The 18,362-nt window shown below is 37.8% G+C and overlaps 1 protein-coding gene across 1 annotated transcript in view; it reads right to left on the bottom strand.

The window, feature by feature from the left end:
• LOC127642884 (collagen alpha-1(XXVII) chain B-like) overlaps positions 1-18,362 on the bottom strand; it is a 122,118-nt gene that overhangs the window by 64,730 nt on the left and 39,026 nt on the right. The window contains exons 5-12 of the mRNA XM_052125317.1: positions 15,128-15,181; positions 12,439-12,492; positions 11,727-11,780; positions 9,185-9,229; positions 8,487-8,540; positions 6,329-6,373; positions 3,902-3,955; positions 2,118-2,162 (exon numbers count right to left, since the gene is read on the bottom strand). Of these exons, the coding sequence (XP_051981277.1) occupies positions 2,118-2,162; positions 3,902-3,955; positions 6,329-6,373; positions 8,487-8,540; positions 9,185-9,229; positions 11,727-11,780; positions 12,439-12,492; positions 15,128-15,181 (405 nt within the window). The remainder of the gene's footprint in view (positions 1-2,117; positions 2,163-3,901; positions 3,956-6,328; positions 6,374-8,486; positions 8,541-9,184; positions 9,230-11,726; positions 11,781-12,438; positions 12,493-15,127; positions 15,182-18,362) is intronic.

Here is an 18,362-nt window from a genome sequence, read left to right as displayed (position 1 = left end):
GTCTTCAATCTAGATTTAAATATGGCCAATGAGGAAGAAGACCTAACAACAAATGGAAATGTAAGCACAGCGTAGTTCTAGCAGGAAGACTAGCAGCTGTACATCATCGCACCATTAGCTAGGTAATTTTTACCCAATCACATGTAAGCAATTGCTTTATAGGTCTGCTCACAATCTATCACATTGCTTTTTCAGTGTGCTAACACCGCAACCTCCACCACCACACCACCACTAGTTGAGTCCCGTCCTGCACAGGGGTAGGCTCCTCGCCCTGCCTCCTATCTCTGGCAGGATATGACTGTTCAGAGTACAACGTCTTCGAATCGCCAGACCATTGAATAGACTTATGCCAAAGAGAGGCATTACTTTTCTTCATCAAATGTTATATTCATCAAATAAATGTTATCTTAAATTTCACTAAAGTCTGCGAGTCTTCTTCTAAAGTGCATTCCATAACCAGCGGCCACAACTACAAACACCCGATCACCTTTTGTTTTCAAATGGGAACAAGGAACAGAGAAGAGACCTGATTTGATGATCGAAGAGACCTAGGTGCAGAATGTAGTTGAAGTAGTTCAGCAAAGTGCTGAAGGGCTAGACCATGCAAGGCTTTATAAATATTCAGCTGAAACTAAAATTTAACTCTGTAACTAACTGGAAGCCAATGTATGGAAGCGAGAACAGGGGTGACTTATCAGTAAATAATGAGAGAATTGTAATTTTCAGGATAACTTTTCTTTTAAGTTTAAACTTTGTTAATCAATTACAAGCACGTGAGAATAACAGTATGAATGCAAGAACTAATTATAGGTGAGAATGGAGCTACTGAACTGAAGTTTGTTTTCTTTTGAAGAAAAATTGTACAACAGAGTCTGATGATTGATGCCAGGAGTCAGAGAAACAAGCTCAGTTCTCGTCTCTGTCAACCCAATAGGAAATTCCATGGCTGAGTGTTTCCTTGTGCTGGCAACAGCCATGAAAATCGAGAAAGAGGAGGACCGCCAGGGATTCGCTGACATAGCTGTTTCTCCTCCATCTACTGTTACATTATATAAGAGGACAACAGCTATGACATCACACTCTACTGTGTGCTGAACGCGTGCTTGTCCCAGGGCCAAAGTCAACACTTGAGATATTTTTTGTCCTCCAACACAATGCAAACAGCAAGTTATGGCCGTGGAATATGAGGAATATGTACTGTACTTGTGCTGTCCATCAAAAGGCATTTCAGAATTCCAAAACTGTTTATTGAGAAGAGACGAATGTGCTTGGCACTACTTTTGTGCCTTGAATCTAGAGAGAACGACACATAATTGCTAGTTGTTGAGAAAACGAAAAGCTTCAGTTCTTAAAGACAAGTTAAGTTCATTTTAAATTATGCAGACTCACAATGCCAGTCATTTGGGTTATTGTGGATATAAAGAAGGTACTTACTGTTTCATCAGCAATAATGACAAATATACATTTAAGTAGAATTATGTGTCATAATAATGCTATGACAGAGTACTCTTTTGTTCAGATAATTTGTTTCCACTTGCTCAACTATTGTGGAAAACAATTACTGTGGAAAAGATGACTGGCATTTCATTTTAATGAGACTGCTACTTATATAGTATAAGCAAAAATACATCATCACAGCAAGGCAACAACAAAATATCTGCACTGAATTTTTCATCCTTGAGAACCTGTTCTCTTATTCACAAAGGGGGAATTAATTAAATCTAACAGGAATTTAAAGCCATAGGATCTTGCAACTCACTTTCCTTTTGAATTTCTTGGAACAAAGTAAATAAAAGAAGTACAAAAATGAACTTGCTAGTTGCCACTCATTAAGATTTTTGTCAGTAGCACAGTACTACAATGAGTGATTTACAGCCATACTTCATGTAACCTACAGTTACATATGCACATGGTTGTCAAGACATGGTGTTTTTTAATACCTTTAGGGTACTGTAAAGCTTTATAGCTTTAGATAATGGGTGCCATAAACTCAAAACAAACAAAATCAAACAGTCTCAAACATCTACTTTGTTAAACAGTGTGAAAGGGTTACAAATCATTGGACATAAGTCATTCACAAAAAGATGTCTAGAAAGAATGGTGAGAGAAAACTTTACCGGCCTACCCGTCTTGCCCTTCTTCCCAGGAACACCAGGTAAACCCTAAGGGGAGACAGCAGACAGAAGGAGAGAAAGACAGAAGAGACAGGTTATAAAGAACAGAAGAACAAAACAGCAAGAGAAAACCCTAAAAAGAATTAACAATCCAAGTGAATGTACTGTAACAGTCTTGTTCTGTTTCATAAGCTACAGTAGTGTGCAGTTTGCGCAGGCAGTATTTTAAGGAACACTAATACGTTTTCATTTCAAAAGCATACATTTTGCTATGTTTATGGCTCTCATCCAACTTATTTTTGAACAATGCTCTCCATAACTGAATACTTTAGATAACAATAACGTTTAGAAACTGAAAACCTAGTTTTTAAACTAAGTCTTCACAGACCCAGCATAGCAGAACAAAACAAAAAGCAAAACAAAAGCTGACACTCTGAACTGCCTCACAACTACAGTTCAGGAAAAATGGGGGGAAAATGGCATGTTGAATGAAAATGTGCGTAAAAATCAAGTTATCCTGATGGAGGGAACGAGACAATGTGTCGACCTAGTGACACTAGTGGTCACTCTTGGGAGCCCGAGACACCTTCTGATATTTTATAAAAGGCAAATTGGAATTGGCGAGTGGTATTGTATGCCACTCCCCCGGACATACAGGTATAAAGGAGGGGGCGTGCATAATGCTCTTTCTACCAGACATGTCTACCAGACATGTTTTTTGTCCATTGTGCTCTGTTTTTCAATTGGTTTTCAATGTAAACATGCACTATACAGATGTCTTACACCATTGCACTGCATTTTGCTGTATTTACAGAGTCTCAAGTAGGAGCCATGTCAAGTTAGAAAACACACTTCAAGACCAAGACATTTCAAGACTTCTCCTCCATTTTGTTCTACAGGTTGTGCGTCTAGCTTTCGGTCTGAACGTCCCTAAGAATGCAGCTTCCCTGTAGGCTCTATAGGCAGTGACGCAGCTCATAGGTTTTGCAACAGAGCTTACATGTGGATGCTGAAAGGTCTTTCTATTCTCATGGGCACAAAGGTCTCTCAGAATGCTGTGAACTCTGTCCCTCTGGGCCTGAAAATAGGAGACTTGATCTGGCTAATCCACAGCAGGCCATATTACAGCTCTCGAGGGCTTACAGTATATTGCTATTTCCACACAGAATTGCAGGCTGGAATTTGCCAGCTTGAGGTTCCTGAGAAAATATCATGAGAACCGAGACTAACTATGGTTTTGCATGAGGATCTTTGTGGTTTTAGTGGAGTGTGGCCCATTTCATCAGACTTCCGATTCAAAGCATGTACTTTGGATTTACAAGCCACCATTATGAAGCAGAATAATACATGTATGACACATGTGCATGGGTGTAGGCTTTCTTCCATTAGTAATTACTCTAGGGGCAACTAAAACCAAGACTGTAAGTCTCCATCATGCCAGAACATTTTATTAAAGCCTTAAGGGAAAAAAGCTGGACTCTAGTTATAAAAGTAGTAGTTCACCTGAAACTTTTTTTTTTTGTAGTAGTAGTAGTAGTAGTAGTAGCAATAGTAGTAGTAGTAGTAGTAGCAGTAGTAAGCCGATAGACTTAAATTTAAGTCTGTTCCTCACACAAACCGATCATTTGACTTTTATAATACTTCTATTATGCTTTTTTGGGTGTTTTATTTTGTATTTTGTTGAGATTGACAGGTGAATAATGATGTCAATAATGACAGATTTTTTTTTTTTTTTTTGTCTGAACTATTCCTTTAATAATATGGACAGCAGCAGCAAACAAACTCACTCTTTCTCCGTCAGGTCCGGGGAGACCAAAGATGCCTGGAATTCCAATGAAGCCCTAAAGCATGGGAGTGTAAGGGGACAAGAGACAAACAGAGACACTTTAGAATATATGGTCCTTGTTTCCCTAACTGAACTGCAGGCTGACTTGTTAAGGTCTTTTGAAGACAGTGGTTTCTCTGTGAAGATCTAGGCCTTGAGGCAAGTGTATATGCCCATGGACTGCATGGTGCTGGCTTCCACGATGTAGTCCAAGGGCACATACCCTCACACCAGGGATCAAACTGGCATTCAGCAGGACGGCTAAGGCTGGGGTCACAAGGTTGATACAGATACAACACACAATGAAATCATGCAGGGAAAAAGACAAAAAACAAACATGATGAGATGATGCACTTTATGACAGTGGTTCTCAACTTATGATTCATGACCCAAAATGGGTTTGCGGACAGCAGGAGAAAAAAAGCTAAATGCAGCTGACTACATAATATATATATATATATATATATATATATATATATATATATATATATATATATATATATATATATATATATATATTAGTGCTGTCAAAGTTAATGCATTAACATAAAATTCTTTTAACGGCACAATTTTTTAAAATGTTGTTAATACATAATATGACCATTTTAATAACCCGTAGTTCATGAGAAGGGGAAGACTTCGACACAACCCCCTATGTTTCCCCGTATTAGTGTTCCCCGTATTGCCGTTAAACATTAAACATAGGGAGTAACAAACTTCGACACTAACCTAAGTGTAACCCGCACACAAACACAAAAGATGAGACAGTCACAATGTCGGTGAGAACTGCTTTTATTGTTAGTAAAAGCAGTGCAGGCAAAAGTACAAAAACAGGGCAAATCCAGTGAAGAATGGTCAGGGAATGCGTAGAGTCGAAAGCCGGGGAATCAAGGAGAGTAAAGGGGGCAAATCCGGGAGAGTAGTCGAGGGGAGCGAGGGTCAAAGCCGGGGTAAACAGAATAACAATAACAAGAGGGTCGAGGACGGGAAAACAGTTAACAACTAGGGAGCTGGCAAGCTAAAAAGGTAACGAGTAGGGAGGTCAAAACTAGATGAGACTAGCGGGGGGGCAAAACTAGATGAGACTAGCGGGGGTCAAGACACGGGGAACTAAATACAATAACCAACCCCAAACAAACGAAAAGATAGTGAGTAATATAGGGGAACTAACGAGCGGTGCGGGTGTAACGAATATGAGTGATGAGACGAGTGCAGGTGTTACTAATGTGTGGGGATGGGAAGCGCGTGAGTGCAGGTGGTCATAATGTTCTGGCTGAAGCGCGTGAGAAGCGAGCATGAGTCAGAGGGGGGAGAGAGTTTACGAGCGAGAGCTCGTAATAGCAAAACCAGGCGTGGAAGCCCGAGGGAGGAAAAAGAGCGTACGAGCTCAAGGGGGCGGAGCGAGGGAGTGGGAAGCGAGCACGCTCACGGAGTGCATGTGTGCATGCTCGCGGAAGCGGAGATGGGGCAGAGAAGCGGGGTTCGTGACACTAAGGGGAAACATAGGGGGAACAGACTTCGACAGTGCCATTAACTTAATTTTATTAATAATGTTTTATATTAAAACATTTTTAAATTTTTTTTGTACAACAAACAATTTTGGTACAGTGATGGGTCACCACTTGATGCCCAATGTAAAATTTGGGGCCTGAAGAAAAACCTAGTTGAGAGCCACTGCTTTTGTGAAGAAAGAAAAAGAAAAAACTGAAAAATACAAAAGTACAATCCATATTCAAACCATAAACATTAAACAAATATTATTCATTGATTGTTAAAAGTAAAATTTAATTTTGTATTTTATTGCAAACATTCTAAAAACAAAATAAAATGGCCTTTTCTGGCATGAGGGGAGAGAATAAAAAATAATACTATAAAACAAGGAAAAAACAATGAATGTAAACTGCTGCCACATACTTTACAAGGCCAAAATTGTTTACACTTTAAGTGGAATTATAATGTAAAACCCAGCTAACAAAACCCTTTACAATATTATACTCCCAGATCTGAAGTTCCGAGATTTTATAATGAAAACATCTACCAATAACTGATTTTTAAATGTCTACAACCATTTCCTCTTCTGGTGCTTTTCAGAGTTTCCAGCAAAAACCACTGGAAAACAAGATTCCAACATCAGAACAATGTAGCAGCCCTTACACAACTTCCTGAACATAAACCTCATTCACTTTTAAGCAAATACTATTGATCAGTCGGAAGAGCAAAAGTACTGAAAAAAACAAACTGAATGAAATGCCAAGGATGTACATGACAAAAACACAATATACACTTCATTTAAATTGACAAACCTGGGACATAATCACCACAATACATTTACACAGGGAATATTGAGTGTTTTTTGTTGTTGTTGTTGTTGTTGTTTTTGGTCTCTTACCCATACTCCCTTTTGTCCCATATGTCCTATAGGCCCCGGCAAACCCTACAAAACACAAACAATGAAAGATTTTTCATATTGGACAAATAATAATAATGCTGTGACTACATTATTTAAATACAAAAACAGACTTCAGTGGCCATTTTATGGAGACTGAAATTACTTGTATAGGGCATGCTACACTGCTATTTAATTAAGCTATATAAGGTTGCAAATGTGCTTATGAGAGAAAAAAGAACCTCTATCTGATGATAACTGATATCTCAAAAAACATGTTCCAAACATATTTTAACTTATATTAAGCAGGGTGACAATCAAAAGTTGTTATTTGTACCCTACCTTTAAGAGGATGCTATGGAAGAATACACAATCAATAAAATTGACATAATCAAGAGTAACAGATTGGAGATTGTTGATGAGCAGGTTGCAGGTAGCAAATACATGATCTAGTTACACTCAGTATGGACTTCTGAAGCTAGAGTATCAGGTTTTTGGAGGGAAAATGTGTAGCTTATAAACTGAGCAATTCTGGAGAAATAATCCAACATTACCACCAAAACTGTCACAAAGTTTTAGTAGGCCTATAAACAAACCTATAACACTAAAGGCCTTTTTTTGCACACTGAAGGCGAATTTCCGTCACAATTTCCTGCCACATTTTGAATCGAAACTATGGATGACTAATTAATTATTCTCACCTGGAGCGAAAATTAGTGCAGATTTGCAGACCAACAAAGCATTCCTTTTTTTATGGTGTGTGCCAAAAAAGCGAAGAAATGCCCTGACCAATAAAATATGGGCAGATGCTATTTACACCCTTGTGCAAATAATGGTATGTGCTATTTACACCCCAGTGCAAATAGTGGCAGTTATTATTTGCACCCCATCCAAATAATGGTAGATACTAATTACGATCCTCATGAAAAAACTGTCAGATACTATTTGCACCCATATTTAAATACTAACATAAGTTTAGGCATCACAGGAGTGTGTTTATTGTGTTTATTTAGAGTCCCACAGACACACTTCATTAACCTCTACCCCTAAACCCAACCTTAACCTTATCTTAGAATAAAAAACCTTGATTTTACTACAGTAACCATGGTTTCAGACAGGAATGAGTGCGATCTATAGACCCCGCCCCCGAACCAAACCCTTCTCTGCACTCCCCTACATTCACCGTGATCAAATCACTGCGACGAAATAAATATTTATATACATTTTTATCAATTATTTTAAGTAGTATTAAAGGAAATATTAAGAGTGGAAACAGGAAATTGGATGGGGAAAAGAGAGACACAACGTGGTCACTAGGACACCAAAACACATTCTTACACCATCTTTACACCCCATGCCACTGCAGCAACATCTATTGACTAGTTTGTCATATATTTCTGTGGTTCCACCAGAATATTGGGGTGCAAGAAGTTGCCTTGTGTGGCAGATGCTATTTACATGGGGGTACTTGGCCAAATAAATTCTTTGCATTTAACATTGAAGAGTAAAGAAAGGTTGTAAAGTTCAGGACGTCTGACAGTTGTGTGCGGGTTATGCGAGCAAGACACATCAGACTGATAAATAAGTAAACTGATAAGTAAAACTGGAGCAAACTGTACTTCCCTCTAGGCCTATTGTGCCCAGTGCACAATGCTCCAGTGTAGATGATGATGAGGTGCTAAAACCAAGAACATCTATGGAAAACTAAATTCCACCAGGATATTCTGAAACATGCCTAGTATAATATAAGACTGTGGTAACTTTTTACCTGTATGTGTGAAACTCATAATTCAGGATGCAAAACTTGTGGGATTTAATAACTGTCTCTAATCAAATTACACTCAAAGTACAAAAACATTGTTTTTCCAAGTGACTTTTCCAAATCACTCTTCCAAGGATCAAATATCATTCATGCCTCCAACACCAAAAGAAAACGATTAATTCTGTAGTAGCAAGAACTAAGCAAACATTTTATATCCCTGTATAATTCCAAAAACAATTATCATTGTCCAAAAAACTGTCAAATAAGATGGTCATTTTGGAAAATCTAACTTTTGAGTCTGCAATACAAGTCCTAATACTTTACAACTTGTCTCATAATACATATATCTGCGATACATCTAATATACAAGCCAACGGCACAACATAAGATTTACTGCACCTGCCTGCCAGGATAGCCTTTGGCACCTGGGCTTCCATCAGGTCCTCTTTCTCCCTGTGGAGACAGAGAATGAGAGAATAAACATTTTATATATAGAGAGAGAGTGAAAACCCTGTCTATTACAAAAAACATGTTATTCATCTTATAAAGACTACTTATAAAGAGTTTTTTCATGTGTTGCCATTTTGTCATTATGACAAATGGGGAGATGTTGCGTGGCCTGCCAAAATATTGAAAAAACAGACTATGATGATCACCTTGTACACAGCTACTATAATTTGACACCTCTCAACATGAGGTAGATTTTTCCTCATTAACCAAATAGTCTCCAATGTATTGATAGGTGAGAATGTGTTGCATTTCATTATTGAGAGAGAAATATTGTGTTCAGGCAATTCCAGAAAGTCAAGTTAAGTGTCAAGACAGGCCAATACATTCAAAATTAAATTGCTTAAAAATGTGTTTATTTACCAGTTCTATGTTCTTTGATTTGTTTTCTGTGTTCAATGTTCAATATTGGGTGTGTATTTTTTATATTATTATTACATTGTGGCTCCTTTTAATTCTGTGCTATATCAAAGCGATCTCATAAGCAAAGTAATCTTTCACCTATTTGTGGTCAAACCATTATGCTTTCAAATACTTAACAGTGAATGCTGTGTGCATACATTATTTTGGAAAATGTAACAAGAACTCACTTGATCTCCTGAGTGTCCGGGGGGACCAGGATGTCCTTTCTGTCCCTAAGATGAGAAAGAGGCAGATGTAGAATGATTATATAAACTCCCCCATCACTAGTTTGTCAAAGAAGAGAAGATAAATAAAGGACAAATAAAGTGCCTTTATGTCATGTCAGTGGTCATGACATGCCTTTATATTATTTTAATATGTTCCTTGTATTTCACTTATAATACTAATAGACAAAAGTCATTTATTTGTAAAACATGCTAATTTTACACCCTCATTTTGACCCTCTGTCAGAAACACTCTAATTTGGTGCTTCTCCTTTAAGACTTGACAGTAAACAACCACCGTTACGATTGGCTCTCTGCCCTTGACTGACCTCCTCTCTACTTGCCATCTCGCTGCTCACTGCTACTGGGTGGGGCTACGTAGGTAATGAGGTCAAAGTAGGCTTTGATGTGTTGTTGTGGAGGCGGTCAAATGTCAACCACAGTGTGACATCACAATGTGGAGGAAGTAGAGAACCAGTCGTTTTGGCAGCTTGGTTTCAACAAATGCTCTTTTGCAGTGAAGAGGAAGTTTTGAGCTCTGAAACTTACAGTATGTTTTTGTAGAACAATGACCTCTTATATAATGTGTCATAACCCCTTTAAAGGATCTTGATAAATAATTTCCCTCCAAACTATTAAATGACTATAGGCTGACTGTATGCTTTCCTTACACAATCAATGTCACTATTTTCTGATATGATTAATAAAAATGTAGCTGTTCGGTTTAAATGCATTTGCCAATGAGCTCAATCACAAGAACAAAGTAAAACAGGCATGTACAATCCCAGTGGCTAACAAATGTTTTCATCACAGGAGAGAAGCAGAATGGAAAAAGTATAATGGCAGAAAAATATAACAGGTCTCAAAACGCACATCAACAGACTCTGCTCTTCCAAGAAAACCATCGCCCATTGGCCCATTTCCCAAACAAAACCAGCTCATTAACGGCTGAGCAGATGCTTAAACTGTCCAGGGACCGGCCAATTACCTCTCATGTAAGCTCATAATGAGGGTACAAGGGCAATTTATGTATATGTGGTTGCAATATGTCTTGAGGTATCATCTTTTTAATGAGATTTTACTGCATTATTGAACTACATAATCTTGCTTCATTATAGAATTATCATAAGCAAACAATGTTGAGCGGTTTTAACATTAAAGGAGCAGTTTACCCAAACATTTTAATTCAGTAATTATTTATGCACCCTCAAACCCATATGATTTTCTTTCTATCGTGAAACACAAAAGGAGACATTTTGCATAATGTACAAGCTGCACTTCTTGATACAGTAGAAGTAGACACTGTACGGGGTCTGGAACAATGCTAGGGTGAACAAATGTTGACAAGACTTTTCATTTTTGACTGATCTATTACTTTAAGAAAAACATGAACCTATGAACAAAAACTATGCCCACAAAACAAATCTGAATCCAAATCTGTCCCTGTCCCCTCGCGTCTTCACAAAGGTCACAGAGGTAGCCCTTGCCCCGCTAAGGGAAGTGGGCATCCGCATAATCAACTACCTCGATGACTGTCTCATCCTAACCCACTCTCAAGAGTTACTGTGCACCCATAGGTACCAGGTCCTCAGGCACCTCAGCTGACTAGGGCTTCAGGTCAACTGAGACTCAACAGAACATAAAATTACCTCTTATAAAAGTGTATGCCAAATTCTGAAAACCAATTGAAAATATCACTCTATCTTATCTATGAAAGTCCCCTGAAAGCTTAATAGGATTTGTTTTTGTTTGTTTTTAATTTGGAGAAAGCAAACTGGAATTGGCTGGGGCCAGACAGAATGTGTTACACAGGGACCTGCAGTGAAAAATGTCTTACCAAAACCAATTGCTTCTTCTTATTAGTAAAGCCTGTGTATATATGTTCCCTGGAAATATGTTTTATTTCAAGGAGGCCTTCTGCATTGGCCAAAGAACTGTCGGTTCATTTGATTTGGTTTGTAGGGTAATAGTGATCTATTTGGGCCTATTAGGTAAAGCAAATTTAAAAATAAAATACAAATAATATATGGAAATATACCACAGTATTTTACAAGGAAATTTCCCCCAGATATCTTTTGAAATGGTAGTACAATGAGATAATGTGCTGGCTTTCCAATCACAGCAGCCTCGAGGACATCGGGTTACGAGAACATGTCTGCAACAAATTGTTTTTACTTTAGAAAAGTGAGAGGAAATACACTCTAACCTTCAGTTAGGAGGGCTTCACCTTACGTGAAACTGGACACAAAAACCTGTTTCACATTTGCTGGGTTAGACGTATGTACCGCCATCCAGAATATACTGTGTAAAACTGAATTTGAGAGATTATTGATATATTACTTCAGCATTGGGCAGATATACCGTGGCAATAATGTTTCCGGGAAAAACCTGATGCACTGCTGTTACACATTAAATGTGCTGAACAGTACCAAACATCTGGGGCAGTAACTACTCTTGGAACTTGTTCTGTGACATGAAACTGTTGGAGTGAAAAAATGCCTCTTACATTCTGACCGGCTTGACCAGGCAGTCCGGGTAGCCCCAATGTCCCAGGATCACCCTATAATAGAGGAAACTGGAAATCACTCCTGGTATTGTCGTCTTGATCATGTAAACATATTCAGACACACTACACACTTTTGCATATGCTGTTAGCAGTTGATGTCTGCTTGTTAGCTGGATGATGCAAGGGCTTACATCTTTTTAAAGGGATAGATCTTCCAAAAATTACAATTCCGTCATCATTTACACACCCTCAGGTTATTCCAAACCTGTGTGAGAATATATGACCTTTCCTTTATGATTATTTCTTTCACGGAACACAAAAGCATTTTGGCATAATGTTAACCTCAGTAAAAAAACTAAATAAAGATGCAATGAAAATGAATGGTGCCTGAGGCATTCTGCCAGCTTTTGTGTCCCACAGAAGACAGTCATATGGGTTTGGAGCAACATGAATGTGAGTGAATGATGACAGATTTTTCATTTTGGGGTTAACTATCCATTTAGTCATATTGCAAGAAAGTTCTCAAGTACAAACTAAACACTAAGTAAACAATTTCCACTAAAAATGGAAATAAGCTAAAGAACATAATAAAGAATAATAACAAACTATTTATGAACAATTATAAAGATTATGATTTATTATTTGCATTATCTGTTAAACAATAACACATACAAATATAAATAATGAATGATCAAGGGCATAGCACACATACCTTTATTCCACTTAGCGCTCTGCCTGGTGAGAGTCCAGGGTCACCCTTTTTCCCCTGTAACACAGAGTACATCAACTGATCCTCACAAGGAATATTTAAACATAGAATCCAAACTCCCACTTATGGAAAAATGCTAACTATTACAATGATCTAGTAAAATCAAGGCAGTGTTAAGGTGTGTTTAGATTATACAAATCATTCATAAATGTTTAACAGAGTGAATTGTTTTAAAAGACCTTTCAGAAAAAAAACTTTCATATGGCCTAAAGTGACATTCCTCACCCTTGTACACAGACTGTTACTATGACCCCTGCTCTCAATACTCAAAATTAATTCCCAAGACAATACTCTAACAGGCTTTCTCTGAATTTACAATATAGTTTACATGGATGAGAGTAATGAAGACTCTGAAAGCCAATGAGTTTTATATAAACAAGAGTGACCCATGTTCGCTTGTGAGAACAAGTTTACAGTAAGCCTCTGCAACAACATTGGGTTCACTCACCACATTCTTCTGCCTTTTCAGGCAGTGGGATAAAGCTGTGATTTGTGGTTATGACTCAAACACATCTACTTTACCAACTGAAGATATAGTAAGCAGCAGGATAAAACACAACTCAATTTACTAAGAACAAACTGCACAAGTAGGAATCACTAAGAAGCAATTCTGCAAAACAGGCAATAGCACAAATACACAAAATATAATCTTTTACAGCACATTTACACATTTTGCAGGCTAGTTTTGAATTCCAGGGTTGTGGAGGATGCAGCAGACTATCGTGATATGGTATACAGTACACAGCTTAGGTACACTCCACCACTATGATCAAAGCACATTGCTCTTTAAAATGCAGAACATGTGCTTGTCAATATCTTCTCTGCGTCTATGGCCAGTTACAATGCTTTTCTCCCGCAACTGATTAATTACTGCAGTCATGATCAACAGAAAATGACAATAAACATCTCTTTGAAATAGGCTGAATAGAATGACAATGAATAAATTTAAATGTGCCTAGTACAGCACTATACCAATTCAAATAGCGCCAGGTTAAATGCATTGTTCACCCAAAAATGAAAATTATTTCATAATTTACTCACCCTTTTTAGAAAAGCATCTCTGTTGGTCCTCACAATGCAAGTGAATGGTGGCCAGATCTCTGAAGGTCTAAATATCACATTAAAGCAGCATAAAAGTAATCCATACAACTCCAGTAGTTTAATCAATGTCTTCAGAAGTGATCCAGTTGGTTTTGGGGAGAACAGACCAAAATGTAATTCCTTTTTAACTGTACATCTAGACAGCAGTCTCCTTAGTTATTGTGATTTCAATCTTGATCACACTTCCTATCTAGCGCCATCTAGCACTCTGCACATGTATCAAGGACTAGGAATTGTACTTGAGCTTGAAATCATGATTGTGATGCCTTTATTTAATATTTGGACCTTCAGAGAACTGGCCACCATTCTCTTGCATATTGAGGAGCAAAAGAGCTGAGATATTCTTCTAAAGATTTATGTTAATTTATTTTCTGCAGAATAAACAAAGCCATACATGCCTGGGATGATATGAGGATGAGTGATGAGAGAATTTTCTTTTTTGGGCGAACTATCCCTTTAACCTGTATTGCAAGTGGTTAGTGAATTATACACAGGATTTTGTTCAAAAATACCATGTGCAAAAGTGGTGCAACTCTTTAGTGAATACAACCAAATACCTTAACACAAGACAGCCTGAAAATAGATGTTAATGTTGTGCACTCTCTCTCTCTCTCTCTCTCTCTTTGGCAGTATTAATAGTAGAGGAGAGTTAAGATGTGGGCTTCACTTCATTTGACTGATAAAAATGTTTGTTCTCTTGATCTATTGTAAGAGTGCCACAAGCAGCCAGATGTGGTATTAAGTGAATGGAAATAAATGGGTCCAGTGATCTCAAACTCATACATTATCCAATCTTTTCTGCTAATGCTAATCAATGATCAGCTATTATGTTTGCTGAATACTCTCCTTAGTTTTCTTTAACACGAAGCAAATACAGATGGAGGAGCTACTTGGCGATCTTCTGGGATTAGCTATGGTAGTTATAGCTATGTTTTTTTTGTTTTTTGCCTTTCTAGGTACAGTATAATAATTCTATATAGACTACTTTGTGATACCAATGTTTTAAAAATATAATAATATGCCACTTAAAGCACATGATTAGGAGCTAGTGAACAGATCAAAGCTCATGTATATGTTTAATTATCCTTTTTAAGTCAGTGTAATTTACTTATAAAATCAAGATTTGCATTCTATGAGCAGAGTATGCTCAGAGTATGCTCATAGTATACCCAAACAAAACAAAACTCTAAACAACGTTTAAAATAAAATAAAAACAGGCCCTTGTTTGTGCAATTTAATAATAATTTTAATATTTGCCTTTCATGAACACATTTTGCTTATAGTATTCTCAAACACAGTGATCAATTTAATCGAAAACTGAACTGAACTTAACTAAACTAATCTAACAAATAATAATAATAATAATATATATATATATATATATATATATATATATATATATATATATATATATATATATTTTATTTAAGGAAATAAAAACAGTCCTCAGAGTTGTCAAGTCTAACAAAATACCAATCTTAAGTCACAGCAACCACAAAAGCATCAGAACACTGGATTCGCTGATACATACCTTGGGTCCGGGAGACCCTGGGCGACCTGGGTTTCCATGTGGACCAGGGGAGCCCTACAACAAAGCACATGTTCACTTTTATTTGTGTGCTTTTTCCTCCATGTTTACTGTGCAATCACCACAGGACACTTAAGCTTAAGGTTACAAGCCTTGACACCATTATCGTTTTTACTTTAGCCAAACCAAAAATGGCCAGTAAAAGAAGGAAAGTAAAGGGGCTGGACACTAAAAAGGGGTAGATGTACAGAGTATAAACAGAGTCTGAAAAATTATTACTAGTGCACTAGACTGTTTTACTAGCATATAGCCTAAATATTTATTGATTCACAGCAGTTAAAATAGAAGACTTACACCTCTGTCAGAATCTGAGGTAAGCAGCTTAGTCAAAGATAGAAAATACAGAAATTGTTAAATACCTCATACAAATATTATGATCCTAGCCCTCATACTGAGCACTGTAAGTAGCCCAGCATGCCCAAGGTTTGCATTTAGATAATCGCCCTCAACTTAGCTACTTCGGACATATGCTTTTGGCATATAGCCTATGGATGTGGTTTTCTTCATTAGCTCACTTTTCCAGCAGCAACCTGGGGCCTGGGTAAATAGAATGCAAGAAAGCTCCACAGACACTGATTTATGTGCTCTGTTAGCAAAGCGGACAACATGGAAGTGATCTTTAACAACAAAAAGAAAGAGCCACAATCAATATGGCCATCACTTTGAAGGGTAATGTGCTTACTAAAACTAGAGCCCACAGAAATGGGAACAAATGCTAAAATGATTGCTGCACATTGCCTGGGATATTACCTAGTAGCTAACATTTTTTAGGGGATGTTGCACTTGGTAGAACAGTGATGAGTAAATAATATGCAATGTAAGATTCAAAGGCTGCAGTCAGAGCTAAGCCTAGTTGTCAAGGCTGCGCTATTATTTATACATGATCCACCTGTGGTTTGCCATGAGTGGGGCTCTTATTCACAGACCTTCCTGCTGAGTACATACAAACTGACCATATGGAGATACTTACAAGAAGCCCATGTATAGATTTCCACCTCTGTTTTATGTTTAGTCAGTTTCTGCACATGTGGCCATGGTTAGTGATCAGAGGAGATTGCCAGAGGAGTATCCAGGAAAACTATCAAATTAAATATTGGTTAATCTCTCCACTTCACTTTCAGTAGTGCAGCAGGCACCCATGTGGGTAGACGCGTGTGGCACTTGTCACTTTCCGCCTCATTTATTTGAGAATGGCTGACTTATGGGAGGGCACCATGACCTGGCTCAAAGAAGGCCCTCGGCTAATATTTACTGGTGCACTTGAGGGAATATCTTTGTCTGGTATGGCCTCTTGACAAAGATAAAGCATGTTTAAAGTGAACTTTTGAGTTTTGGTATGGCAACACAAATCAAAGAAGCTCTGAAAATGACATCCTACTTGATCTCCAATCGCCTGAGCTGAGCAAACTTAAATGGAGGTGTGGGGCAGAATGGACGATATATATTTAAATCAGCAAATTTTATTGAGTTGATTTATAGAGCCCTCATGAATGTTATTAATGAGGCTTTGATTCACACAAGTCAACCCTGACCGATGATGTGACCCAGAATTGCAAATTGTAATACAGAAGGTAATGGTTTACAGTTTTACTCGTACAGTAGGTGCTTAGTTGTGGAAGACCAAAGGGAAAAATAAATACATAAATACTACCATATTGTCGTTCTAAACTACAGCATCTTGGCATAGTCGATTGGCAGTTAAAGGAAATTAATTTAGTTATTAATAGCTAAGACATGCGTCGATAAGAAAATGTCAAGGCATGGAACAAAAACGCATTCCGACTACTGTATTAGTCTCTTGACTTATTCATGAGTAAAACGTTTACAACTGTGGACACAGTTACTCTTGAAAGGGAAATCGACCTCATACTGCCACATACTGACATAATTGTGCCCTCAAGGTATTGTGTCCATCCCCTTTAGTACATATCAGCATCACCAATGCAAACCACAACTGGAAACACATCATCTAAAATAGAATTATCACTCAGGCTGAACATCACACATGGACTGTTTTGAGACTCCAAAGAGCTGATATTACATCATTGGTCAGGCTTCATCTTTCGAATGTTTAAAAAAAGAGGTTCAAAAGGTGTATAATTTGTTTTTTCTTTTGGATACACATCATTGGATGCATTATATGAAGAATGACAAGGGCTGTGGATTAAATGCATTAATTCTTTGTGATTAAGTATATAAATATGTTGCAGCATTCTCGAGATGTGTTTTTCTAAGTTTCAAACTATTCGTGCTTCTCAATCGGAAGGCTGCAGCCTAGTTATGCTGGATATCTCGGCTGCCAAATCATCAAGCACCATCAAAAGCCATCTCAATTGTGAACACCCTCGTGTTGCAGCCTTCGCTCGCCATATATTGAAGATGCATCAAGTGCATCCTTTGCGGCATTCAATCAACCACAATCCCTTGCACATAAAAATAGCTAAAAACAATTCCTTCTGCGTGCTATTGCATGATTGTCCACTGTCCAGTTTTCTTCCTCCATATCTACAAAGAACTTGTAGAGGATTAGCACAATTTCCACATCCGTAATCTTCGATGCGGCTTGTTCTCTCTTCAAAGTTTTTACACCATTTCCGTGGAGGCAGAAACCTTTATGACTTAGCCATGTGCACTTACTACACCATTTAATTCTAGCACTTAATGCTGAGGAGGAGCCTAGCCTACAGCCTAGGACACAGCCAAACTAGGCATCAGCATTCTGACTGAGAAGAATTTAAATGAATTGGTGTGGCCTGTATGTTAAATATTTATGTTTAATGAATTCACCTTATAACCCTGTCTACACTAGACGTGAGTGTTGCGTCTCATCACATCAAAAACAATTGGCAACCATTATAATCAATGAGAGAAGATGTCTGGGTAAAATCCAAATTCAAAGCATGCATTAGAACAATGTTCTAGCAATTGAACTCAGAATAAACTCACTAATGGCAGAACAGCACTTTTTCACGTGAACATGCGATCCACTATGATCGAACTTCTCTCATAGCTCTAATGAATGCACAACGGTTGTCAAGATTTTCACAGACATCAAGTTTTTCTCTTTTTTGAATATAAGGTTTTTTACATCCCTGCATTCTTTGTCCTTTTTGCACTGACGCATGGTGTGGGATCCAATCCCTTGACCAGCCACTCTAGAGAGCTTAAGAACCGGTGA

Source organism: Xyrauchen texanus, chromosome 4 (assembly GCF_025860055.1).
Source record: "Xyrauchen texanus isolate HMW12.3.18 chromosome 4, RBS_HiC_50CHRs, whole genome shotgun sequence".
In the NCBI taxonomy this organism is placed as follows: Eukaryota; Metazoa; Chordata; class Actinopteri; order Cypriniformes; family Catostomidae; genus Xyrauchen; species Xyrauchen texanus.
The sequence above is the reverse complement of the archived record's forward strand: the minus strand, read 5'-3'. Positions and strand labels throughout refer to the sequence as shown.